At 42.1% G+C, this 26,377-nt stretch overlaps 1 protein-coding gene across 6 annotated transcripts in view; it reads left to right on the top strand.

Annotated features, from left to right (window-relative positions):
• The window catches only part of scrib (scribble planar cell polarity protein), a 78,567-nt gene extending 63,915 nt beyond the window's left edge, over positions 1 to 14,652 (top strand). The window contains exons 30-44 of one of the 6 annotated variants that reach the window (XM_025910147.1): positions 202 to 255; positions 739 to 861; positions 1,545 to 1,655; positions 2,998 to 3,048; positions 3,269 to 3,433; positions 4,302 to 4,461; positions 4,559 to 4,754; positions 4,837 to 4,926; positions 5,114 to 5,296; positions 5,913 to 6,065; positions 6,715 to 6,854; positions 6,994 to 7,031; positions 7,549 to 7,623; positions 9,731 to 9,788; positions 12,662 to 14,652. In XM_025910147.1, the coding sequence (XP_025765932.1) occupies positions 202 to 255; positions 739 to 861; positions 1,545 to 1,655; positions 2,998 to 3,048; positions 3,269 to 3,433; positions 4,302 to 4,461; positions 4,559 to 4,754; positions 4,837 to 4,926; positions 5,114 to 5,296; positions 5,913 to 6,065; positions 6,715 to 6,854; positions 6,994 to 7,031; positions 7,549 to 7,623; positions 9,731 to 9,788; positions 12,662 to 12,789 (1,725 nt within the window). In that variant the 3' untranslated portion in view covers positions 12,790 to 14,652. The remainder of the gene's footprint in view (positions 1 to 201; positions 256 to 738; positions 862 to 1,544; positions 1,656 to 2,997; positions 3,049 to 3,268; positions 3,434 to 4,301; positions 4,462 to 4,558; positions 4,755 to 4,836; positions 4,927 to 5,113; positions 5,297 to 5,912; positions 6,066 to 6,714; positions 6,855 to 6,993; positions 7,032 to 7,548; positions 7,624 to 9,730; positions 9,789 to 12,661) is intronic. The other 5 variants (XM_019363042.2, XM_025910149.1, XM_025910148.1 and 2 more) reach the window with 5 other exon arrangements.
• The last annotated feature ends 11,725 nt before the right edge of the window (positions 14,653 to 26,377 follow it).

Here is a 26,377-nt window from a genome sequence, read left to right as displayed (position 1 = left end):
TGACCACCGTCCCACATTTGGTGATCATATTAGCTCAAGGTAAACTCTGGTAGCTTCGAGTTTTCTGAAGAGTGTCTTTATGTGGCCTGGCATCATCCTAAAGAAGCCCCTTAAGTTTAGATTTAGTGACTTTATTCACTGTGCTGCTGATCCATGCATTTCTGTGTCATTGTCATGGCTTTGTTTTAATTTTCGTTGCAGGCAAATATTCATTACACCTCCACTCCCACTGTCAAGGACAACACCTCATCATCAGTGAGTGTCTCCAGAGCTCAGAAATAGCTGTTTTAGGATGATGTATTTTGCAGTATAAGAGTAGAGCCCAGTTTGCGTCAGTTTAACCACATATATGAAGCTATTTATGGTCTTGTATTTGATAACCTACTGGTTACTATACAGGTGGGTGGCAAAGTGATGGAATTATTTCCTAGGAACAGTTAAATAAAGTCTAAAATCTAAACATATATATTTCATACATACAGTCTAGCCAGTATAGTATTGCATGCTAAAGTGCTAAACAGACCCTTAAAGCCTCTTTAGGTGCTCAGATTCGCCACACCTGAAGTAGCTCTGGAGGAGGCGGAGCTTGATGTTAATCATATTCTATAAAATCTGCACACATGCTCAGATGCATTTCACTTATCAACTCCACCCACTTTCCATTCATTCTAATTAAACTTCATCAACTTAAGAACCAGTTCGCTTATATTTTACTATCAATATTTGTTTTCCTTCCAGACGCGACCAGGTGCCATCCAGCCAGTGGGGCGTGTTCGGCCCAGCAACTCACCCGCCACGCCAGACGGCCACAGCCCCAACCCCTTTCAGCATGGCCCCTCCCCCTTCAACTCCCAGACCTCTGTAAGACCCCTCACCACCACGTAGGGCTGTTCTCTCTCTCTGCTGTTGCCGTCCGTGCCACATGCTGTGACTACACAGCCTAAAAAATAATAATAGTAATAATACTAAAAAAGTGCAGCAGTTACAGATAATTATGGCACACAAATGAGTTTCAAAGAAGTTAAAACCAAAGACTGAAGTGTTTGAGTGCACAGGGGAGCTGAGTGTGTTCAGCCCCGGGCACACCTGGAGGTTGTAATTATTTGAGCTCTACCTGAAGACTCGACCCAGAATAACTCCTAAAAGTTAACCGCATTTTGAAATATTCGCTCATTTCATTCTATCGACAAGTAGCTCAGGTGAATCAGAAAATACTGATGAATCTATGATTTCATCTCACGTCTTCCTGATTGTTTCGTAAAGTTGCTCATTGACGGGAAAAATCTTCCATTGCTTTGAACTCTCCAAGCCCTACTGTCTGTCTTTTTTGGCATACTCCCTCCTCTCTCACATGAAACCAGCTGCCATGCTCTTCACCTGTTCTCCTCCACAGTCTTCTTCAACTTTGCTGGTTTTTTTCATAGTCTGTCCTCTCCTCCATGTCTCTGTCTGTCTGTCCTACCCCCCCCCCCCCCCCCCCCCCGCCTCCTTTACCATATCGACCTCCCCCACCCTCCCTCCGTGACCCCCTCCCCACGCTGCAGCCTCGCGCCCCCTCCCCCTCCTCGCCCGACGAGTTTCCCATGAATGTCAAGCAGGCATACAAGGCGTTTGCCGCCGTGCCTCGCTCACTGGCAGTGCTGGAGCCGCCGCAGGTAGGCCGTGCTGTCCGGACCCGACCGGGTCACTACAACAACACAAGCATGCTGTGCTGCCTGGTTGGTCTCGTGCCGCATCCTCCTGACTGGAGCAGGCTGCGCTAAATGAAGCCTGCGCCTTGTTGGGGGGGCCTGTGACGTGCTGTGACGTGTGGAATGCCTTCGTTGCCATCATCTGTCGTATTGGTGTTGACTCTCGATCCATCCATCCGTTCATGTGTGGCTCGTGTACTAATATTCAGTCACATTTATTTAAAAATATATTACACCCCTGTGCAATATCGCTTAAATGTGAAATGATTCAAAAGTGCATTGTCTCTGTCCTTCAGCAAAGTAGTTTTTCATCCCCGACTGATTGCCCCCCTGAGCCTGGTTCTGCTGGAAATTTCTCCCTGTTAAAAGGGAGTTTTTCCTTCCCACTGTCGCCAAACCGCTTGCTCATAGGTGGTCTATGAGCACCTTATAGGTCATATGATTGTTGGGGTTTTGTCTGTTTTCTTTGTATTATTGGAGGGTCTTTAACTTGCAATATAAAACACCTCAAGGCAACTATTGTTGTGATGTGATGCTATATAAATTACATTGAAATTAAGTGGATAGTTTTTGCCAGTCGTGGTTTGAAAACTAAATTAATATAAATATATATTGTAACATTAATGATGAATTGTACATAGAGAAGGTTTAATACCCAGCAGGGTGCTTCATAAAGGTCACCCAAACTTGGTCTTGTTGAAAATATGTAGCATAATTAACCTAGCATGCAAACACTAAATGTCAACAAACAAGCACACATTGAACGCAGTTATAAGGTTGCCGTTCAGTACTCAATTGAACTGTCAAATGTACAAATGTACACGATTGTGGGATTTGTATAAAACATTTTCTGTAGTTTCTGTCTGTATTTAGAAATCAGTTGACAGTTATTTGCAAACCTTCACCAGGCTTTGTGACTATAGCAATTGTTCTGGAGACAGGTTGCCTCCCACCAGGGCGTAGTGGGAGGCAACCTGTGGCATCACCTTGTGATCAAAGTGGTCAGCAAGGTTTCCACTTCCTTAAAAATCCCAGGTGTGCTGAGTCCTGTCTTAGTGACCACAGATGTATTCACTTTGGCCTGTATTTTCAGAAAAGTTCTTCTACTCTGTTTGTTTTTCATTGTTCATCTTATTAGCAATGTAGTTACACTTTTCAATCATTTGACGTGATATTGCAGGGGGGTGTGCTGACTTCTGTACGTACTGTGTATCTGTTAATCAGTCTGTCCTCTGTAGCCATTTCTGTCCTGAGTCATTTTTGTGTCCTTCATGTTGCTAACACTCATTTCTTGCACTACCAACAGGACCTTTATGGCACAAGGAACAACTTCCAACCAAAGCAACCTTCTCCAGAGGTGAGTAAGCACATCACAGGTGTCTGCTGTACCACGTTGACCAGAAAATAAAGACGGCAATTGTTTCTAGACATTTAGTTTCTAAAAGTCTCCCTCTACAGTTTCATTATATTTGAGTCAATATGGTGTTTAAGAAGTGAGTATTGAAGCTGTAGCTTTGCACATCTGCTCAAAGCGTGCTGCACTGATCATCTGGTGATGACCTGTGTGGCCTTTTCAGCCTGATTTGAACAACGAGGTGTTTGATGACACCGATGGTCGGGAGGGAGCTGGCGAGGGTCTGACCGGCAAGGTCTCCCCTCGGCAACCCCTCTTATCAGACCGTCGTGAGTATATGAGCTTTGCAGCAGTGCCGCGCCGCTCCACGCCTTCCATGGACCTGCAGGTACCCACCGCCTCCACCACAGCTAGAGCATCCCTGTGCTCATGTGCTTGGCTTGACCGGTGGTGGGGTCTGTGCTCCTACAGGTTGGGAGACAACTATGCTACTTCTGTCAGGAATTGGGAGCGTCAGTTATTTGATGTAATGTAGCTTAATGGTGCTGGGTTATATTTTATGGCTGTTCTTTTTTTTCGTCCTCTTTGGTCTGAGATGCTTTTCTTGCATCTTTAACGACATCTTTTGACCTTCTCGCGAACGTCTCTGCAGCTTTAATTAGTCGGAATTAGTGCTGCGAGGACTTTCTATGTGTAGATGATCCTGCATTTAACATCTTCCCGGACACCAGAGTTTTTTTTTGTGCTTTTGCTTTATCACAGAAAATGAACTCTAACATTTGTTCTGTTCAGCAGGGTAATTTTCCACAAGTTGACACCACTGTTATGATTTTTGAAGCATAAATGCAATTGCAACAACTAAAAGTGCCAACATGGGGTGGAAGGGAACTAAACCACAGCTGCATGACCTGAATTTCACCAACACCACTAACCTCCTGTGTTCATTTTGATAACTGTAAAAGTCCTTGTCGTCTCATTTAGCCACTTCTCTGTGGGATATTTACTGGGGTGTTGTATATTTTAGAATAAAATCTGTGGAACTGTGTGTTAAACAGACATCTTATTTCAAGCATCTAACCAAAAACCTTTATAGATTTAAAGACGAAGGAACCTGATGTGCAAAAATGCTGACTCATGCAGACTTCAGCATTTAATGCTGCAACACTATACAGATGTTATTATAATATGCAAGCGCTCTAATTTCAGCATTTATCTCTTCTAATTTTGTTCATTTTGTCCTGATTTTGATGCCACAGAGCCCATCATTTGGTGGTAAGCACAGCCCAGAGCAGCGCTCTTTCAGGGACAGACAGAAGTACTTTGAGATCGACGTGAAGCAGCAGACGCCAGAAAAACCCAAGCCTCGAGTCTCCCTCGTCGGGGAGGATGACCTCAAGAAAATGAGGGAGGAAGAAGGTTTGTTTCCTGAGTGTCCTTCGTAGCCACATGCAGCTCGCATCTAAGGAATGTGTTCAAATCAGTGGAGTGTGTTTACATGATAATCTGTTACCAGAGAGGAAGTTTGAGCAGCGAGCGCGGGAGTACTTAATGGATGATGACGACGAGGATGAGGATGAGGAGGACCTGGCTAAGCAGGTGGCACAGATGAAGGCCACCGGAAAGGTGTTGCTGGATGGAGTGGAGTACAAAGTGGAGCCGGTGTCCACCCCATCGCAGCACTGCTCCACACCACCAAACTACAGCTCAGGGTGGGAAGCTGTGTTAGACTAATCTATTTTTCTTTACACTTTCTTCTGCACACTGAAGACTAATTGTTCGTTTTGCATGAAGGCCTTCCTCAGTAGATGGCAAGGGAGACTCTCAGAGGAATTCATTGGAGGACAGCTTCAGGCTGGAGCAGAGGCCCAACTCAATGACTGGGTAATTACAACACACAGGACGACATGTTTACGTGCTGTTAGCCACTGATCACACTCCTCACGTCATCCTCCCAGTGCGGCGGTCAGTTTTTAAGCTGCAGAATTTTCAGTTTCTCCCTCTGATGATTGAACTCTGAGCTCACTCAAAGCCTAGAAACCAAACTAACTGCACCCGTCTATCCCGTCAGTCTCATCCCAGCTTACCCCGGGGAGTCAGCAGCTCCCATCCGAACAGCCAAAGCAGAGCGCAGACACCAAGAGAGACTTCGTATGCAGAGCCCCGAGCTGGCCGTGGCACCTGACAAGGACCTGTCCCCTGCAGAGAAACGAGCCCTGGAAGCCGAGAAGAGAGCAATGTGGAGGGCAGCACGGTAATACGACCATGCCACACGTTAAACAAGGATAATAAAATAAGTAGAGTGTAATGCTTTCAGGGCTAAACCTCGATTTGTGGATTTATTTCAGCAGTTTTTGAGTAACAGGAGACTTAACTTGGATGGTAACTTTGGAAGACGGCAGCATCCACACGCAAAGAAAAACGCGTACCGAAGGAAACCAAGGATCAGATCAGACTTTTATAGTTGCAAATTTCTTTTTTTTTAACGACTTCTTTAAATTCCGATGTTCTGAAACACTTCTGTCCCACGTTTCCTGTTACAGTTTGTCAAGCTAGTAAATAAAAGGCTTCAAGAAGTTACTTTTTGTCAAAGCAAACGTAAATTCTCGGTAGATTTAGTTTAGTGACAGCACTATCCTGCGTGTGTGGTCAGTCTGTGTCTCTGTCTCACTGTTACTGTGTCTAAAAATGGTCTTATTTATCATTTCTGGCTCTCCTACTTATATTGGTGTTTTACCTTCCATTCTTTGGTTTTCTTCTCTTTGTCTGTGTGCCTTTCTTCCTGTCCTCCTCCACCATTCCTCCGTCATCCTGGCGTACCCTTTTTTTATTCCACTCCCTCCCTCTCTCTGTGACCTTGTGGGGCACAGGCCCTATGGCCTAGAGGAGGATGTTAGGCAGTATGAGCAGGACCTGGCTAAGAGGCTCTACCAGGCCCGAGTGAGGGCATCTCAGGGCACGGCCGCGGCACCCCAGCCCCCCACTTCCTCCTCTACCTCCTCCTCTGCAGCCTCCCAGCTCAGGTCTGCTCCTCGGCCCCGGCCGCCAGGGCCAGATGCACGGCATCGTGGGGTTGTGCTGGGGTGCTTTGATATTTGGGGTACTTTGCTAGAGGCCGAGTTCGGAAAGGTCCAAGCAAGCACTCGCAGCAACACTGACAGTGCTTCCGCTGCCTTTCCAGTGCCGTACTGCTTCTGCACGTCTCTGCTGTTTCCCATCTCCAGCTCCTTTTGGTTCCCGCCTCTCTTTTCTTTTCTCTGTCTAGTCTTCCACCCTCGTTCTGCAGAACTCTTCGTTTTCATTTGTGCCTTGCTGTTCTTTTTGTACTGTTACTAACACGTGATCCGCAGTAAGTACGCAAGCTTTCTGTGAGCTGAGGGTACGCCTACTAGCAGTAGGTAGTCCCTTTTCCTGGAGTGCATCCTTATTTTTTGCTTTGAAATTACATTTATTTTATTTTATTTTATTTTTTTTAATCACAGCAAACCAGGACAAGGAACACCCCAAAATTAGCAGTGATTGGCCTGCACCCACCCGTAGTGGTGTGCACATGTGTGTGTGTGTGTGTGAGAGAGAGACGGTGTCAGTTTTTTGTCTCTCTATTTCTGTTAACGTTGGACTTTATTAAATGCCTTTGAATATTTTTTTTGATTGCGGTCGTTCCTCCTGCAGAATGAAGTCTCTGGAGCAGGATGCACTGAAGGCTCAGATGGTCATCGCCAAGTCTCGGGACGGGAAGAAACGTGGGACACTAGATCAACTGACAGAGTCACCCTCGCCTGCACCAACGCCCTCTCCCACTCCTATGGAGGGTAAGAAGCTGCTGCTAAAGGAAACTGTATCTTGTTTTTTATGTTTGTTTTTTCATCTTTAAAAACCTAAAAAGCTCATTTTTCCACCCTTTTTTTTTTTTTCTACCTGCTTAAGCACATTTTTTTGTCTGTTTGGCAGAGCTCAGTCCTCGAGGATTAACCTCGCCAGGCAGGCTGGTAAGATTTAATCCTGAATTCCAGTTTCTTATTGACTGATTTAATTGTTGTTTTTTCCTCCACTTGCTAGTTTGTACTGACTTGGAGAGCTTGAGTCATCATAATATTTTTAAAAAAAAAAGCTGTAACACTTACTTTACAGTGTGATTTAATTGAATAAAGGAAATCGTCAGGCTCGTTTTTTCACAAGCTGGAAGAGGTACATTTGCATCAAAATACATTGACATGAATCCACCATCTTGCTCATTGCCACTCTATCCAATCAGAGCTGAAAACACACACACTGCTCTCCCATCAATGCCACAGCTGGCTGTTTAAATCACCCATTTGCCTCTCTGCCCTCCACTCTCCCTCTTCCATTTTATTCTGTCTTTTCCTCTTATTCCCTGACTTTTCCCCCTCTTCCGCTGTTTTCTCTCCTTTCTATACTTTGTCCCACTTCCTCCATGTTCCTCTCTTTTGTTTTCCTTATTTCCCCTCTTCTCCCTCTGCTCATTCCTGTTTGCTATCCTTCTAGTCCGTGTCAACAAAGAAGTTTGACTACCGACAGTTTGCTGCCATTCCTTCTTCCAAACCCGTATACGACATCCAGGTATTGGCTGCATGCCGATCTCCGGGGGCATCAAGCCTCCTCCTCCTCCCTCCCTCCCTTCCCTGGCTTTCCCGTGCTGCCTCTTCCCTCTAGTTTCTGTTAATCAGGAGGGCCTCCCTGTGACTGCAGTCTAGGTTGTCGCTCAGTCATCGATCCGTGCTCTCTCTCCTACTCATGGTGTGTCTCACTAACTCTCACCTGCACAATGAAGGCGGACTTTTAATCTAAATAACAGCACACCACATCAGCCTCCCTCCCTCCCTCTGCCTCACACCTGTGACTCACAAGTGCAACAGCATCTTTAGCTGTATCCATTCACATCTATCTATCTCGCAGCCAACTAATCGGTCGCAAACATTAACGCTCACCAGCTGCTGGGATGCAGACAGGTCTTTGATCCCACTAACCTGGGTGGAAAACTCTGCATCTTATTCACTTTCACACTCACTGCCATCAGTTGTCTTGTTCCACGCATGGGTTGAACATCATGCAGAAGAATGACATGTCCTTCTTGACATTTCCTCTCATCTGCGCTCATCTCATCTCACCCGCTGATCTTCTGTGCTCTCAAGAGGATAACGGTTCAGTTTGTATCCGTCTGTTTGGGGAAGAGTTAATTTCCTCCCGTGTGGAGGAAGAGAAGGGGGAAGCAGGGGAATCTTGGAGTAGAGGTGGAGCAGCAGCGCTTGTTTGCAAGTGGTCGTTTATTTCTGAGTCGAGTATCCGTCGTCTGTGACACCGTCGGTTTACACTGTCTGGGATTCTGGGATATTTATGGATATTACGAATATTTTCAGCTTGTTTGTTTCCTGCACGGCCGTTTAAGCCTTCGGGGGTTTGAGGACTTTTCTTTTCTTTTTCCTCCAAACCTATCTTCAATCTTCACAGAGAACAAATTATTCACAGTTGTAGTTATTCCTTGACTTTATAGTGGCTGTGAACTGAACCCTCCACTGCAGTATATAACATATATATATATATACTTAATATAAGGCAAATTCCCATTTTGAAGTGTCAGGCTAAGGATTTTTACCTTTTTGAAATAAGATGTCACAGATGAGGGTTGGATAGGCCTATGCTCCCCACGTGCATCAGTGAGACTTGCCACGACCTTGCAGATCGGGAACACCCGACAATAGCTGCAGTTTTAGAGATCCTCTGACCCAGTCAGTTAGCCAGCAAAATTTTGTCCTTTCAAACTCACTCAAATCCTTACATTTGCCCATCTTTCCTGCTTCTGACACATCAAATTTGAGGACAAAATGTTCACTTACTCCCTGATATATCCCACTCACTAACAGGTGCCATGATTAAATATCATAATATTATCTCTGATCAGTGTATACAGTCTTCGATCCCTGCAGACAAATTCAGTAGCTTTTAAAATGAAATTTACATGATGTCAATGTCACAGCTGTATTGAAGTCGAGCAAGTTATCCAGCTCCTGAACAGAAGAGTGCGTCGTACACTGATTGATTGAGTCCCCCGTCTCCTAAAGTGGAGTGGAGATATAAAGGGAGCCCTTCACAGCTCGTATCATGGAATAACTCCAACCACAGCTAAGTCTGTGTTTGTGCATTATCTGAAAAACGTCTGAGCCTGTCATGTGTGTCGGCTTCAGTTGAGTGACACATTAAATTCTTTGTGTAGAGTAAATAAATAGATAAATCACTTCCAAGCATGATCAATTTAATTCAAATTAAGCAACAGATGACTCCTCACAGTGCTGCTTGTTTTTTTTGTTTTTCCCCCCGTTGTGCATCGGTGGCATTAGTGCTGTTTCTCTGTTTGTCCTCTCTTTTGTGGGTGTGTCCACCTGACACAAGAAACCTCGACGGCAATGACTTAACCGACGCCCTCTTCTTTAACACGCCCGTTTCTCCTGGGGGAGTAGTTGAGTAGATGTACTCTGGCTTTGTGGCTCTGACAGATTAGGAGCTTCAGTGCTGCCTGCTAAACTGCAGAAAGCAGCTGACATGTTTCCTGACAGTCTCCTACCTTGCCAGCCCCACTACTCACCTGGTGAAGGCTTCCCCTGGGCTACAGGTTATTAAACCCCCGCAGAGTCGGTCCCTGTTAATAAGAGTCTCTTTTTATTTCTTTCAGTCCCCGGACACAACTGACACAGAGTTAAAGTTCATGGATGACGGCTCCAGTAACCCAGGTATGTGGTGCTGATTGTTACGCCCTGAACTGTACCAGAAACCTCATTTATTTGTATGCATGGGCTTCTTCCTGTTTCTGACTTTCAAAATAAAAGTCTTTGACACAGAGTGTGACTACTGTAGTCTTGCAGTAGTAGCGGGAATTCTTGCTGATAAGTAACTGAAAAAAAGAGCTTAAAAAAATGGCAGATTACAGGATTTAAAAAAGTCGTGTCTTTGGATCTATTTCTAAAAAGAAAACAAAAAAATTGAGAAAAAAAACTTCAAATAAGTAAGAATATTGAGACAGTAACCCCAAAGCTTTACTTATGAAACACAAAATGATTGTTTTCAGTGTCAGAAACAAGCTGCCTTACGAGTGTATTGAAAAGTGTGTGCTGCAGTAAGAAATCAGCTGTAAGATAAAAGCAGACTTCTTTGAGGTATCAAGCAAAATATATATTTTTATTTCTATATAACAAAGATATTGATGTGACCATAATATTCTGACTTCATGTAATGATCGTACAGTCATTTTAATCCAACACTGCCAAGAAAACGTGGCAGGAAACTTCTCACATGTGTAGAACAAATAAAGGTTTCTGGTACAGATGGAGTATGCACTCCTGCTTGTATTTTATTTTATTTTATTTTTTTGTTGTCACTTTAAAATATAAATTCTAAAAAAGCTTCACAATCAGGTGAAGTGATAGGTAAAGGAAGTTGTACCTCAACCTCTTCTATCCCCTTTGATTCAGGTGCCTACCTGGGATAAGCGGCTCCTATTGGTAGGATCCTGTGTGCATGTGTTTGTCGCTCTGTGTGTGTGTGTGTGTGTGTGTGTGTGTGTGTGTGTGTGTATGCGAGGAGCGTTTGTCGGGGTGTGTGTCGGGTTGTACATTTACACTCTAACCTGCTGTTTGTGTGGCACAGTTGGGGGTTTGGGTATAAGATGGGTGTGTCCACCTGGGTGTGCTTTGCCGTCTGCTCCCCACCAGACAGGAAGCAGCTACTGATTCGAAGGGACGTTTTATGTGTAAAGGATCAATTTAACCACAATCCTTTGATTTGTGCATGGATTTGTTTTAAATATAAAGACGTGCAGCAGAGAAACCACGTGTGTGTGCTAAAATCTAATCAGAAACTTATTTGCTTTATTTTGAAAGCATGATTTGCTGATTAAAACTGGTTAAGTACAGTTGTGGTCAGAAGTTGACAGTCTTCATGGCCATGAGTGTCTTGGTAATTTGGGGTTTATAATTATTTCTTTGAACTTTTTTTTTTTTCCTGGGGTGGAATGATCGTACGGCTTTAATTACTTTAATTACTTTAAAAAATAAGAACTGGGTGCATAAGTTTGAATTTATTTTGCCTTTTTTCCAGTCCACACAGGGTGAAATGTATACATAGACATAATATAACCACTAATATTTGGTTAAATGTTCCTTATTTGACCACTCTTTGAATTGTTTGGTAAATTGGTTTGTTTTCTGGCTTTGATCTGGCTTTAAAAGCAGGATTGAGGTCGGGTCTTTGGGTAGGCCAGTGGTGTCCAAACCCAGGCCTCGGGGGCCGGTGTCCTGCAGGTTTTAGATATGTCCTTGATTCATCACAGCTGATTTAAATGGCTAAATTACCTCCTCAACATCTCTTAAAGTTCTCCAGAGGCCTGGTAATGAACTACTCATTTGATTCAGGTGTGTAGACCCAGGGTGAGATATGAAACCTGCAGGACACCGCCCCTCGAGGCCTGGGATAGGCCGTTTCGAGAAACTTAATGTTAGCTTCCTTTATTCATTCCTAAATCAGTTGTGGATTGGGATCATTGTCCTGCTGGAACATCCAAGTTTGATCCTATTCCATCCACTTTGTGCAATGTACCAGTACCACCAGTAGCAAAACAGCCCCAGAGCATAATGCTACCACCACCAAACTCGACAGCTGAAAGCTGCACCTTTACTCCTCCAATTGTGCCTCTTATCATTGTGGACAAATAGCTCAGTCTTTGTCTCGACTGGCCATCAAACTTTTCTCCAGAAGGCATTTGGTTTGTCCAAGAGGGCAACTCCAAATTTGAGTCAAGTTTGAAAGTGTTGATTTTGGAGCAGGGCCTTCTTTCTTGGTCGCCACCCGCTCGGTCCATGGCAATGTAAAACAGGCTTCACTGTGGACACTGGTGCTGGTTTGGGTCTTCAGTGTTCCTAGTATGTGTCAATCCAATGAGTGCTGTCAAACAAGCTTTTTATTCTGCAAAGAGAAACTACCAGCAGCACTTAGTCATGATCACTAACTAGAAGTTACCCGGCCTTGTCAATTTAAAAGACTAATTGTTGGACCTATACGATCATTCCACTGTGCAAAAAGAACACCTGAAACTACCATGACATTTACGCCCACGACGAGTGTACGTAAACATCTCACCACAACTGTGTTCATTGCTTTTATCCTCCTGCTCAGCTGACTCAGCAAAGCTTTGGCCTATCTCTTTGCCCTGCAGATGCACACATGTAAAAACTCAGCTACATGATGGTTATGTGCTTCCTTTTTTTTTTTTAATTTACATGATCAGCAGGAACAATCACTATAGTCGAGAAGGGTGACCACTGCAAGTGAAAGGATGTTTAAAACAAGGACTTGGCAGTGAAAACACTTAAGGAATACTGAAGTCATGGGTTTGAGTTTAGCACAGAAATTGGATGCATCTGTTTCCTGCTCGTTTCCAGCTGCTGCTCTAAATGTGGGGTGTCTCTCGCAGGGTCACGGGATTCACAGGGATCTTCTGTCCTGTCGCTCTGATCTTTTCTGCAGCAGATACTGTCACAAGAAAAGATGAGAAATTGCAGCAGCTCAAATGCATTTTCTCTCTCTTTTCTTTTCTTTTCCCCCCTCCCAGGAACCGCCGCGAGCCCCGACGTCACCCCGCTGCCTGCCACCTCCGCCCTGGAGGAGATGGCTCTGTACAGCAACAAGCGCAAACTGAGGCAGGGCCGCCGCAGCCTGGAAACCGCTGTGCCCACATAACACCTCACCAACTGAAGAAAAACCCTGCAGACGTCACGCTAACATACACAACTTTACAAACACTGTGGAGCACTGGCCTCAGAGGGGCGTGTGTCCACAGGAGGTGCAGATTCACCAAACACTACACATGCTGTCAGTAGAGCGAGATTTACTCTGCCGTATGTAACCACTGCAAAGTCTACGACGCTGATAGTCGCCACACAGACACTTAGAACCCGCGTGCCAGTCTTGCCTTTCCAGTCTGAGGGCCAGTTGCTCAACGGCCCCTCAGCGGCAAGAAAGCACTAGCGTTGTTAGCTAGGGTTGCTACTTATTTTTTTATTTCTCTCCATTTAGCATTCAGTTTGCCTCGTAGAATCAGATCTATTTTAACTAGAGATCAAAGCTTTTAGGTTTTTTTAAAAAATTTGAATTATAATTTCTAAGCCTTCAGTGATTTTTGATGCTTTTAAACAAAACATACTGGAAGACAAACGCAGAAAAGAAATGGGTCATAGCTATACTAACGTTTTCTTCAGCCGACAGGAGTGTGTATGTGTATATATATATACATACACATATATATATATTAAACGAGTAGGGAACATCCTGCTACCTTCACTGTCACAAAATGTGGTGAGCTTTTTTTTTTTTTTTTTTAAAGAGTACATATCATTTTTGCACTGCCACTGATCCGCTTTTTAAAGAACTTATTCCTTCACCCTATCCCGGCCTGGAGGCCAGCTGATAATGCGACTCGCCATCTGTTAATGAGTCACAAAATCACAGCTTTCAGCCGATTATTTGCATATCACTTCATTTTATCTTCGCTTTTAACTCATCAGTTTTGTCTGAGACAGCCATATTTACAAATTCAATTGCCTCAGTTGTTTCATATCCGCTTCACGGGGCCTTTAGCAACGTCGCATTCCTCTGTAGAGAGTATAACTGACTACAGTGGAGGAAGCAGCATGGAGCAGGCAGTTTGGGAGCATGCATTTTGGCATCATTTTAATATTAATGGTACTTAACCTGCCCTGTTAAGGGTAATAGTTGTTTTTTTTAGTCAATGTGAATCACCACTTTCCTTGCATTATGAGGAGGTTTGCCACAGTGATGTGAAGGTAGCAGGTGTGTGTTTTTGTTGTTTTTATTTTTTTGTTGTTTGTTTTTTTTCTGTCTATGGTTAATTTAAATCTGACGCCACTGAAAATCATTTATTATCGTGTGAATAATGTACAAATACTGAAAGGAAAAGCAAAATTTGGGGTGTGAAACTGAGCCAGTCTTGGACCTAGACTAAACACGTGGACTGCTGATGCATCTAGGTTCAGGCAGGCTTGGCGCTGGGATGCTCTCTGCATGTATATTGGTTTGCTAATGGGAGAGCCCTGAGAGGCAGAACCAGTTAGGAAATCCCTCTCAAGACATTGATCTCACTCAGACTCTTCAGCTTACAGCTCGACACAGTGTCAGTGACGGGTATTTCTGCAGAATCACAGCATCGTAGCATTTTGTGTTAATTTAATGTAGTGTCTTCTAATTAAAGCTTTCCATGTTGTTCTCACTGACTGAAATTCAGTTTGATAACATTCGCAACAGCTAATATCTTTTTTTTAAAAATCTTTTAGTAGATAAATCTTTTTTTCCAGATGGGGTTCACTACATTTTTGATGCAGTGTTTCAAGTTTCTGTGTTTAATTCTTTTTGTCTTGAGTTCTCTTCGGGGGCTTTTACTTGCCAATAGGCTGGAGGGGAAAAGGGTCACATGTCCTAGGGTTGAGGGTTATAGCTCATACAAGACTGTAACTAGTGAATTTGTACAACCAAAGAAGTCTATTTTGTGGTTCAGGAATAATAAATTTTACTTTCCATGTAAAAAGCTGACTGACTCTGTTGTGTGTTGTGTGCTGGGTTAACATACAGGAAGAACAAAGAACAAGCAAGACAGCAACAACAAGCAAGCAAGCTGCAAGACATTAAAATGTGTAATGATGTTAGGAACACATATGGGACATGAACATAACCATAAAGTAGAGGGCACGGCTTGTGAGAGATGATGGCCAGATTTTCAGCTATCACCAAACTACAACAGCAGTGACCTCAAGGTGCTTTATATTGTAAGGTAAAGACCTTCCAATAATCCAGAGAAAACCTTAAAAATCAAACGCTCCCCTATGACCAAGCAGTTGGTGACAACGTGAAGAAAAAACTCCCTTTTAACAGGAAGACACCTCCGGCAGAACCTGGCTCAGGGAGGGGCTATCTGCCATGACCAGTTGGGGTGATGGGAGGAAGACGGGATTAAGATGGCTGTGGAAGACAGCCAGAGATTAATAATAACTAATGATAAAATCAGTGGTATAGTTAATGAAGAAACGGTGCATGATGGGAAGTCCCCAGCACTCTAGACCTATTGCATCATAACTAGGGGATGATTTAGGGTCACCTGCTCCAGCCCTAACTATATGCTTTATCTGAAAGGAAAGTAGTGAGTCTAATCTTAACAGTAGAGGGTGTCTGACTCCCTAATCCGAACTGGGAGCTGGGTCCACAGAATAGGGGCCTGAAAGCTGAAAGCTCAGCGTCCCATTCTACTTTTAAATACTCCACGAACTACAAGTAAACCAGCAGTCTGAGAGCGAAGTGCTCTGTTGGGGTGATGCAGGACTATAAGGCCTTTAAGATGAGATGGGGCCTGATTATTGTCCTTGTATGTGATTAGAGGGATTTTAAATTTACTTTGGGATTTAACAGGGAGCTGATGAAGAGAAGCCAGATTGGGAGAAATACGGTAAGTGTGCTTATTTGCACAGAACTGGCAGATGGATGCTGCCTGCAGAACAGTCTTGTGAAAGCTTGCAAAGAGTGCAGTAATGCTAATAGGTTCATATCATTAACTATATGGAAAAAAATGATTAAAGGGTGCAAGTTTAGCTCGCCCAGTTGAGCAGGTCAATTCATCACAAGGCGCAATGCAGAGACCACGTCCGACTACGGGCCCTTTGCTGTCTCTCTCTTCCTGCAAATGCTTTTTTGCGTCTATTTGTCACTATTCTGTCTAAAGATGGACATTTGTATAATTGTTTAAAAAGTAAATATGTTTCTTGGTAACCACTATTCCTGGATGAAGAGCAGTCTGGTTGTCAGATGGATGCAGATCCAGAGTTCAGGTCTCTGGAGAAGACATCAGAGTCTAGCTTCACTTTATTCTGGTTTATCATTAGGCTAGCTTATATGAACAGATCATATCAAGTTAAATTTTCATGTTATTTGAAAACATAAATGCCTGATTGAGCCTCCTGTGGTGGGTTAAAGGGAAGAACAAATTCACCAGTGGTGAAATCTCTCTCAAATCAGTATTACAAGAAAAAGAATCATTCATTGTTGCTTTATTAATGTTTCATTATAAATGAAGCTGATTTTTTTTATTTTTTAGCATTTTTAATGTAATTTGAATTTTAGTTCTCCTCCCCTTACTTTAGGTGCCAAACCAAAGCAGTGAAAATGCTGCTGAGCAAGTAGGTGGACTAAAATATCATAAAGCAAACTAATGATTAATATACGATGGAGTTTTGTGAGAGAAAAATATGTTAACATACAAGAGATTGAAGATCAATCAGCTGCAGAAAAAGATACAGAAGACAACCAGCTGTCAAAATAAAACAGGAAAGCAGTTTGACTAACAAACTCAAACTTGACATAGAAAGCGTCACGAGGGAAGGCGAGGAAAATAACACAAAATAAACTCAGAGTTGGACTTTAACCTAGAAGTGAAGCCATAAATTCAAACTCCTCTTACTGGGACTGCAAAGCAGACATCGGGCACTCAGGAGGCTGATTTGTTTTAAGATGAGGGGACTCACACTGCTTATGGTGGGAATTATTCTGGCAGCACTGACAGATCTGCCTTTGACAGACTTTTCATTTGCAGAGGTGAGGAAAAATAAAAAATACTAAATGCCACTGTTCTGTAAGGTAATGAAAATACAATCATTTTTATATCATTGCAAAATCAATTATGCCCATTCAAAGTTTTTACTCAGTTTAAATGTCTATTAATAATATTAATATATTATTAAGCTAATTGAGTTGCAGACAGCATGAGTGTAAGCAATAAATTGCTTTGTTACTCAATACTGCAAACAAATACACAGCTTAATCATTCCTGCAATCTTAATAATTAAAATACATATAATTAATTAAACAAATGTGTAATCTCTGCTTGCTTTTGGATCTCAATATCTTCTATTTTTTAGATGATAAATTGGTATAAGTCTGTTTGTTTGATCATGATGTGTCAGTTAAGTGACAGAAAATGATTATTTTAGGCTTATTCTGTTAAGCATTGGAAGTTTTAAGACAAAAAAGTCCTTTATATGATCTGCCAAATGGAAGTGAACACGTTATAACTAAAGCTGCTTTAAATATATTTTTTAGGCTGGATATTTACATATGAGGCCAATGGGAGGTACAAACGGGACGTCCAACTCAACAGTGGTGCGTGAACTTTGAGTGTTTCATGTTTTAATCTGTTTAGGTGAAACTTAAAATCAAATTAGATTTTTACAAATATAAGCAGTGCTGCTCAAATATGAGTAGAATTCTTACTTTAATTATTCAAAGTAAAAATGTCTTTGTTACGGGTTTTTTATTATATAATTGTAGTTTTCAATTGTAAAGTGTGCTCATGTATCAAACTGCTGCTATTTCTAAGGGAGAGGTTAGCTTTTTGATTATGTTTCTGTTTTATTTGAAGTCCAAAGTCGACGACCTTGCAGGAATAAACAAACACATGATTACAAACATTGGAACCTGTTTCCTCATTAAAGTTCAAATGTGCTCTTATTTTAGCCACAAGAGGAAACCGCAGAAAATAAAGTTGTTGCGCAGGTATGTTTCATGAAGCAATGACTGACACGTGAAAAGTGTTGAAATACAAGAGGATGAAGATGCATTTATCATCTGACTCACATTAACATAAAGTGTGGCTGACTTCCTTTTTAATCCCATCAGTGGAATGGCACCATTAGGCCAGTGGAAAGTGATTTTGGGTTCCCTCCTACAGAGCCCCTCCAACAGAGCCCCCAGAAGGACAACAAAGTAAGAAACTGCAGCAAAATAAAGACCTTTAAATACTGCTGACATCCGCTGCTGTTAGAGTAACATGGAAATGAATCTGACAAACAGCCATTATACCCAAGAACAACAACTTATTCTCATTGTGTGTATTCATAGGTGTGCTTGAATTTTATATTAAATATAATTTATATGATCTTTTCCAGGGAAACACACAAAAGTGAAAACACACAGCAGATGGTTCAACTCAACAGAGCAAACACATCTGAAGTCCTGAAGGAGAAATACTGCCAACATGAAGAAGCCCAGGCCATTTATTCATTCTGCTGCTGCTTATTTTAATTGTGAATTCACAAAAAAAAAAGAAAAAAAATACTGTGTGAAAAATTCGGTTTTTTTCTAATGTGGTTGGTGTGAATGGTATAGTGGTTAGCACTGTGGCCTCACAGGAAGAAGGTCCTGGGTTTGAACCTGCTGACTGGCCATAGCTTTTTCTCTGTGTATGTGTGGGTACTCGTGTTGCCCCACAAAGGCATGCAGGTGTGAGTATGAGCATGTGTGGTCATCTATCACTGTGTCGCAACTAATATTGTGCTGCAATGAACTAAATGTAACAAATCTTTACTGATGGTCCAATAATAAAGCAGCATAAATCCAGAGGCAGGAGTAACACACTGGGAGTAAAACAAAGCTACTCTTTTTTTCTTGTCTATACATCAGTAGAACCATCAAGTTTTCACTTTTCCCAGTTATCTACATCTCTGACTTTAGCTAATTAGCTAGCTGGTAGTCACAGCTGTGTAAAACCCTGAGAGAAGCAGACAGCTAACTATAGTATTTATGAAAAGTGGTCCAGACACTGGGGGGCAAAGTTGGTGGTATCATAACGACAAATAACTTCAATATTAACTAAAATGGGAAGCTTAAGTCATGTTAAACCCTGAAAAACTTTGTCTTTTGAAAAACATTATTTTAATTTAAAAAAACCCAAAAGCTTTAATATTTACCACAGAAATGTGAAGGCAGTTTCTCCAGCTCCAAAGTCCAAAATCCAAATGAAGCCTGAAAAAAGTGTAATGGCTGCACTTGCTCTTACTTTTCCCTTCTTTTGGGGTTCTTGCTCCCACAATGCATTGCAGTAGTTAAGAAATACAGAAAAAATATCTGTAAATGGCTAATATACTTCACATTTATACAGAACATTGTTCTATATTTTTACAATTTTTTTTGCAGTGTATTTGGGTTTCATATGGGCTTGTTATAAAATCTGACTTCATTTCAAATTTTGCGTCAAATTCCATATATATTAACACACATATAAAATTTGGGTTTTTTCTTCTTCCTGTTAAACGGGAGTTTTTCCTTTCCACTGTCGCTAAAGCACTTGCTCACAGGGGGTCGTATAATTGCTGGGGTTTTCTCTGTTGTATTATTGTAGGGACTGCCTTACAATATAAAATGCCCCGAGGCGACTGTTATTGTGATTTGGTGCAGTATAAATAAATTAAATAGACTTTGTTAGTTGTTGTTGTTCAAAGCAATCTAGAGACATTCACACAGGGCACTTTATTTTCTGTTTTTCCTTGTCATTGTCCTTTACAGTAAATCTCAACTTCTTAGTGTGAGCACTTGCTGCTTCTCTTTGTGAAATGTGACAGAAAACCAAACAACTTGGGGTTTTATTGGTTTAAGACACAACTATGAAAATGTGGAACCAAAAAAGTCACAGTACTGCTTTACATTATACCTGCTTACACTCTAAAAATGCATATGAATACAAGAAACAAAGGAAATGTCTTTAGGAAAACTTCTGTGAATTATAGTAATTTTACATATGTTTGTGTGTGTGTGTGTGTGTGTGTGTGTGTGTGTGTATCTATATCACCAAATTAACATCTGCCCTGTTGTTGAGAATAAAACAGACTTTGGGCAGGTAAGCAAACAAATCTGAACAAATTTGAACTTTGATGTTAAACAAGAGCTGAAGTAAAACAGCCTCCACCTACAAACACATGCATTATAAAACAAGTCTAAATGCTCACTGGAGGCTGATTACAAAATGAGAGGACTCACACTGCTCTGTTTGGTGGGATTCATTCTCACAGCTTCGGTAAGAAAATATTATATCACTGTTTGATGTTCACAGATATGTTGAAAGCTTATAACAAATGACAGTCTACATAAATATTTATTTAGATATATTTATCATCAAGAATCAGCTGAAGTGTGTCTCATGCTGGTGCTGATTAACTGAGATTAACTTTATTTTTATTTAGCTGCATTGTTTGATTTGAAATAACCTTCAAACATGGAGTGAAAAACATTATTTAAAAAAAGAGGCAGAAACCTCCAGCATTTTGGCTTTATATTGTATGATTCTATGAAAATGTTCTGAAAGTTTTATCCATTTTAATTTCAGTTGCATAAAGGAAGCACAGCACCAGCAGAGAATAATGTAAGTCAAAATAAATACGTAAAAAATAAATAAATTACTGATTATATTTTATTTTGTTTTTATACCTGTTCCAGCGCTGGGATAAAAATGTAAATGTTGAAAATACATATTACAAATCTGCCATATTTAATTTTTAGATGATATATTATTATAAATGTCATCCACTTTCATTTCAGGTTCGCAATGAAGGCAACTCAAAGGAGCCCCGAAGGGTCAAAATTTAATTTAAAAATTTAAATGAAATGAAATATGAAAAATCTACCAAACTATATTTAACTTTCAAAACAAAGACTTCTAGTAATATTTTTCACTATATAAGAGGTCAATCTGGGCTTTATTTACTATATATGTGTGTGTATATATATATATATATATATATGTATATACACATATATTTGAACTTAGGTAAACATTGGAATGTTTAAGACAAAAAAGTCCTTTACATGACACTGTTATAACTAAAGCTGCTTTAAATATATTTTACAGATTGGATATTTACCTGCAAGGCCAATGGAAGGTACAAACGGGACGTCCAACTCAACAGTGGTGTGTAAACTTTGAGTGTTTCATGTTTTAATCTGTTTAGGAGAAACTTAGAATCAAATTTGTTTTTTACAAATATGAGCCCCCTCCGTGAATCGCTACCTTATTGTGGTGGAGGGGTTCAAGGATCAGAGGAGCTATGTTGTCAGGGAACCCCTGGTAGGGTCTCCCATGTCAAAGTGGTACTTGGTGAGGGTGCCCGAGGGTGAGTGTCCATGCCTTAGTCCATGGGGCCTGGCTTGGCACAGCCTGAAAAAGGGACATGGGTCCATCCTCCTGTAGGCCAACGACCAGCAAAAAGGGACCGTAGGGGTCGGGTGCAATGTGTGTCGAGCGGCAGCCAGGAGGAGAGGCCCTGGCGGACTGACCACTGGTTACCAAGACTAGCAACTGGGACATGGAATATCACCTCTCTGGTTGGGAAGTAGTCTACATGAGGTTGAGAGGTACCGGGTAGATATAGTCGAGCTCACCTCAATGGCCTCATGGCTCGGGCTATGGAACCAGCTTCCTGGAGAGGGGTTGGACTCTATCTTAATCTGGAGTTGCCCTTAGGGAGAGGCGGTGGGCTGGGGTGGGTATCCTAGTATTCCTTCTGCTTGCTGCCTGTACGTTGGGGCTTCTCCCGGTTGACGAGAGGGTTTGTTCCATGCACCTTTGGGTCGGGGAACAGGTCCTGACTGTCATCTGTGCCTATGCGCCGAATGACAGTTCAGAGTACCCAGTCCTGGGCGGGGTGCTGGAGGATGCTCCGCTTGGGGACTCTGTTGTCCTACTGGGAGACTTCAACGCTCATGTAGGCAATGACAGTGAGAACTGGAGGGGCGTGATTGGGAGGAACAGCCTTCCGGATCTGAACCCGAGTTGTGTTTTGTTGTTGGACTTCTGTTCAAACCACAGTTTGTCCATAACAAACACCATGTTCGAACATAGGGGTGTCCATAAGTGCACGTGGCACCAGGACATCCTATGCTGCAGGTCGATGATCGATTTTGTAATCATATTACCGGACCTGCGTCCATGTTCCTGACACTCGGGTAAAGAAAGGGGCTGAGCTGTTAACTGATCACCACCTGGGGTTGAGTTGGATCAGGTGGCGGGAAAGATGCTGGGCAGACCTGGCACACCTAAACATATAGTGAGGGTGCACTGGGAACGCCTGGCAGAGGTCCCGGTCTGTGAGATCTTCAACACACACCTCTGGCAGAGCTTCAACAGCATCCCGAGAGAGACTGGGGACATTGAGTCGGAATGGACCATGTTCAGCACCTCCATCGGTGAAGCCGCTGCACTGAGCTGCGGCCGCAAGGTGGTTGGTGCCTCTCGTGGTGGTAACCACCAAATGGTGGACACCAGAGGTGAAGGGAGCCACCAGGTTAAAGAAGGAGTCGTATCAGGTTTGGTTAGCCTGTGGGACTTCGGAGGCGGGTGCTACCAACAGGCCAAGTGGAACGTTACTTGGGCAGTGTCTGAAGCAAAAACTCGGGTTAGGGTTAGGGTGGAGTGCTGCTGACTTCGACTGAGAACATTGTTGGGCGGTGGAAAGAATACTTTGATGACCTCATTAACCCCACTGGCTTGTCTTCTGTGGATGAAGCAGTGTCTGGGAATGAGGGGGACGACTCGTCTGTCTCTGGGGTTGAGGTTACTGAGGCAGTTAAAACACTCCTTGGTGGCAGGACCCCTGGGGTGGATGAGGTTCACCCTGAGTTCTTCCAATGTTCCAACATCTCCAATGTTGCGTGGAGACTCCTCAACCTCCTTGGGAAAGCCTATGCCAGGGTGCTGGAAAGGAGAGTCTGTCCGTCAGTCGAACCTCAGATACAGGAGGAACAATGTGGTTTTCATCCTGGTCGCAGAACACTGGACCAGCTCGTTACCCTCTTGAGGATACTTGAGGGTGCATGGGAGTTTGGCCAACCAGTCTACATGTGTTTTGTGGACTTAGAAAAGGCATTTGACCATGTCCCTTGGAGTGTCCTGTGGGAGGTGCTTCGGGAGTATGGGGTGTTTGGTCCATTGCTACAGGCTATTCGATCCTTATACAACTGTTGCAAGAGCTTGGTCCTCATAGCTGGCAATAAGTCGGACCTGTTTCCGGTGGAGGATGGGCTCCGCCAGGGCTGCCCTTTGTCACTGATTCTGTTAGTAATTTTTATGGACAGGATTTCTAGGTGTAGCCAAATGGGTGAGGTGTTCCAGGTATGTCACACCAGGAGGAGGCCCCAGGGCAGACCCAGACAAGCTGGAGGAGGTGGCCGGGAGAGGGAGGTCTAGGCTTCTCTGTTTAGGCTGCTGCTCCCGCGACCTGGATAAGTGGAAGAAAATGGATGGATGGATGGATAATTATAATTGTAGTTTTCAGTTGTAAAGTGTGCTCATGTATCAAACTGCTGCTATTTCTAAGGGAGAGGTTAGCTTTTTGATTATTTTTCTGTTTTATTTGAAGTCCAAAGTCGACGACCTTGCAGGAATAAACAAACACATGATTAAAACATTGGTACCTGTTTTTTCATTAAAGTTCAAATGTGCTCTTATTTTAGCCACAAGAGGAAAGCGGTGAAAATAAAGTTTTTGTGCAGGTATGTTTCATAAAGCAGTGATTGATAAAGTAATGATTAACACATGATGGAGTTTTGTTGGAGGAAAAGTGTTGACGTATAAGGGGGTGAAGATACATTTATCATTTGACTCACATCAGTGTAAAGTGTGGCTGACTTCCTTTTTAATCCCATCAGTGGAATGGCACCATTAGACCAGTGGAAAGTGATTTTGGGTTCCCTCCTACAGAGCCCCTCCAACAGAGCCCCCCGAAGGACACCAAAGTAAGAAACTACTTACATGTAAGAACAGAAAAATAAAGACTTTTTAAATACTTCTGTTAGAATTAAATGGAAATGAATATGAAAAACAGCCATTAAGCCCAAGAACAACAACTTATCTTCATTGTGTGTATTCACAGATGTGCTTGAATTATATGTTATATATGATCTTTTCCAGGGAAACACACAAAAGTAAAGACACAACAAACAGTTCAACTCACCAGAGCAAACACATTTGAAGTCCTGGAGGAGAAATACTGGCATCAACGTGAAGAAGCCCCAGGCCATTTATTCATTCTGCTGCTGCTTATTTTAATTGTAAATTCTTTCTTTTCTTTTCTTTTTTAAACTACTGTGTGAAAACTTGAAAACTTGAACCTGCTGACTGGCCATAGCTTTCCTCTGTGTATGTGTGGCCCCCAGCCATTTCTAAATGTATGTATTTGGGTTTCATATGGGCTTGTTATTATAAAATCTGACTTGATTTTAAATTTCGTGTCAAATTCCATATATAAACACATTTATAAAATTTGGGGTTTTTGTTCCTGTTAAAAGGGATGTTTTCCTTCCCACTGTCACTAAAGCACTTGCTCATAGGGGATCATATAATTGTTGGGGTTTTCTCTGTTGTATTATTGTAAGGACTACCTTACAATATAAAATACCCTGAGGCAACTGTTATTGTGATTTGGCGCTGCATAAATAAATTAAATAGACTTTGTTAGTTGTTTTTTCTTTAAACTGCCTATTCGTCAACTACCCCTTACAAAGCACACAGTGTCTTGTCGGTCCTTTTTAACACCAGTTAAATAATAGCAATAATAATGTAAATAATAATAAAATGATAATGTGATTTATTTAATTTATATTTAAAATTAACAATTGAAATATTTTAAAAATCACAAATAAAATGACCCTTTTCCTTTAGCCGTAACACTTAAGAGCCAGCAGGCATTAAATAGTCATAATAGATTCACTGCTGTGAAAGTAACAAATTGTATAGATGTTTGTGTTAAAATTCAAAGCAATCTAGAGACATTCACACAGGGCACTTTATTTTGTGTTTTTCCTTGTCATTGTCCTTTACAGTAAATCTCAACTTCTTAGTGTGAGCAGTGCTTCTTTGTGAAATATGACAGAAAACCAAACAACTTGGGGTTTTATTGATTTAAGACACAACTATGAAAATGTGGAACCAATAAAATCACAGTACTGCTTTACATCGCAAATACCTGCTTACACTCTAAAAATGGATATGAATACAAGAAAATCTACTGTTTTCAAATGAAGGTAAAATTGAAAACAGTACATTGCCTTGTATCTATCTATCTATCTATCTATCTATCTATCTATCTATCTATCTATCTATCTATCTATCTATCTATCTATATTATATATATATATATATATATATATATATATATATATATACATATATATATATATATATATCTATATATATATCTATATATATATATATAGATATATATATAGATATATATGTATGTATGTATGTATATAGATAGATAGATAGATAGACAGATAGATACATATACATATACATATGTATATGTATATGTATATATGACTCAATGCCCCGCACCTGGATCCTGGAATGCCTAGAAATATACTGCATAGTTCTGCATAGGGCTGAACCCCCTCAGTGAGATCATCAACAAGACTGGCTATGGATACCGACTACAGAGTGGAGCAGTTGTCAGCCACTTCCTGTACATGGATGACATCAAGCTGTATGCCAAGAGTGAATGAGACTGATCCACACCACCAGTATATACAGAAATGACATCGGAATGTCGTTTGACTGGAGAAATGTAGTTGGATGATAACAAAGAGAGGGAAGGTAGTCAGAACTGAGGGGATCGAACTACCAGAATGCAACATTGCAGGCACAGAGGACAGCCACAATTACCTGGGGATCCCAGGTCAGGCAAGTCCTGAGGAGTCAACAGAATGGGAAGAACAAGATCCGGGCTATCAACACCTACGCCCTGCCCGTGATCAGGTACCCTGCTGGGATAATAAGCTGACCAAAGGAGGAGATAGAAGCCACTGACATCAAGACAAGGAACTCCTGACCATGCATGGAGGGTTTCACCCCAAGTCCAGCACCCTGAGGCTGTACGCTAAACGGAAGGAAGAAGGCCAACGGACATCGATGAATGCATCTTCCTGATGCATTTGTGGATGTCCGTTGGCCCCAACCGACCGCGTGCTCAGTGAATACCTCAGGCAACAGAAACACGAGGAAGAGGAGGAACCATCATGGAAGGATGGTACGGCACGGTATGTACCACAGGCAGATAGAGGAGGTGGCTGGCATCCAGAAATCCTACCAGTGGCTGGACAAAGCTGGACTGAAAGACGGCACAGAGGCACTAATCATGGCAGCACAGGAACAAGCTCTGAGCACAAGATCCATAGAGGCTGGGGTCTATCACACCAGGCAAGACCCCAGGTGCAGGCTGTGCAAAGATGCCCCTGAGACAATCCAGCCCATAACAGCAGGGTGCAAGATGCTAGCAAGCAGGAAGAAGGATAATGAGAAGCTTGAGAAATACCAAGGGCTCAGAGAAGATGTGGAGGGTGAAGGTTCCCATTGGTAATCGAAACACTAGGTGCAGTGACTCTAAAGCTAGGCGAGTGGCTCCAGCAGATCCCAGGAACACCATTGGACATCTCTGTCCAGAAA

The sequence above is a fragment of the Oreochromis niloticus genome, linkage group LG9 (genome assembly GCF_001858045.2).
Source record: "Oreochromis niloticus isolate F11D_XX linkage group LG9, O_niloticus_UMD_NMBU, whole genome shotgun sequence".
NCBI classification, from domain to species: Eukaryota; Metazoa; Chordata; class Actinopteri; order Cichliformes; family Cichlidae; genus Oreochromis; species Oreochromis niloticus.
Note: the sequence above shows the minus strand (reverse complement) of the source record. Positions and strands in the feature narration are given on the sequence as shown.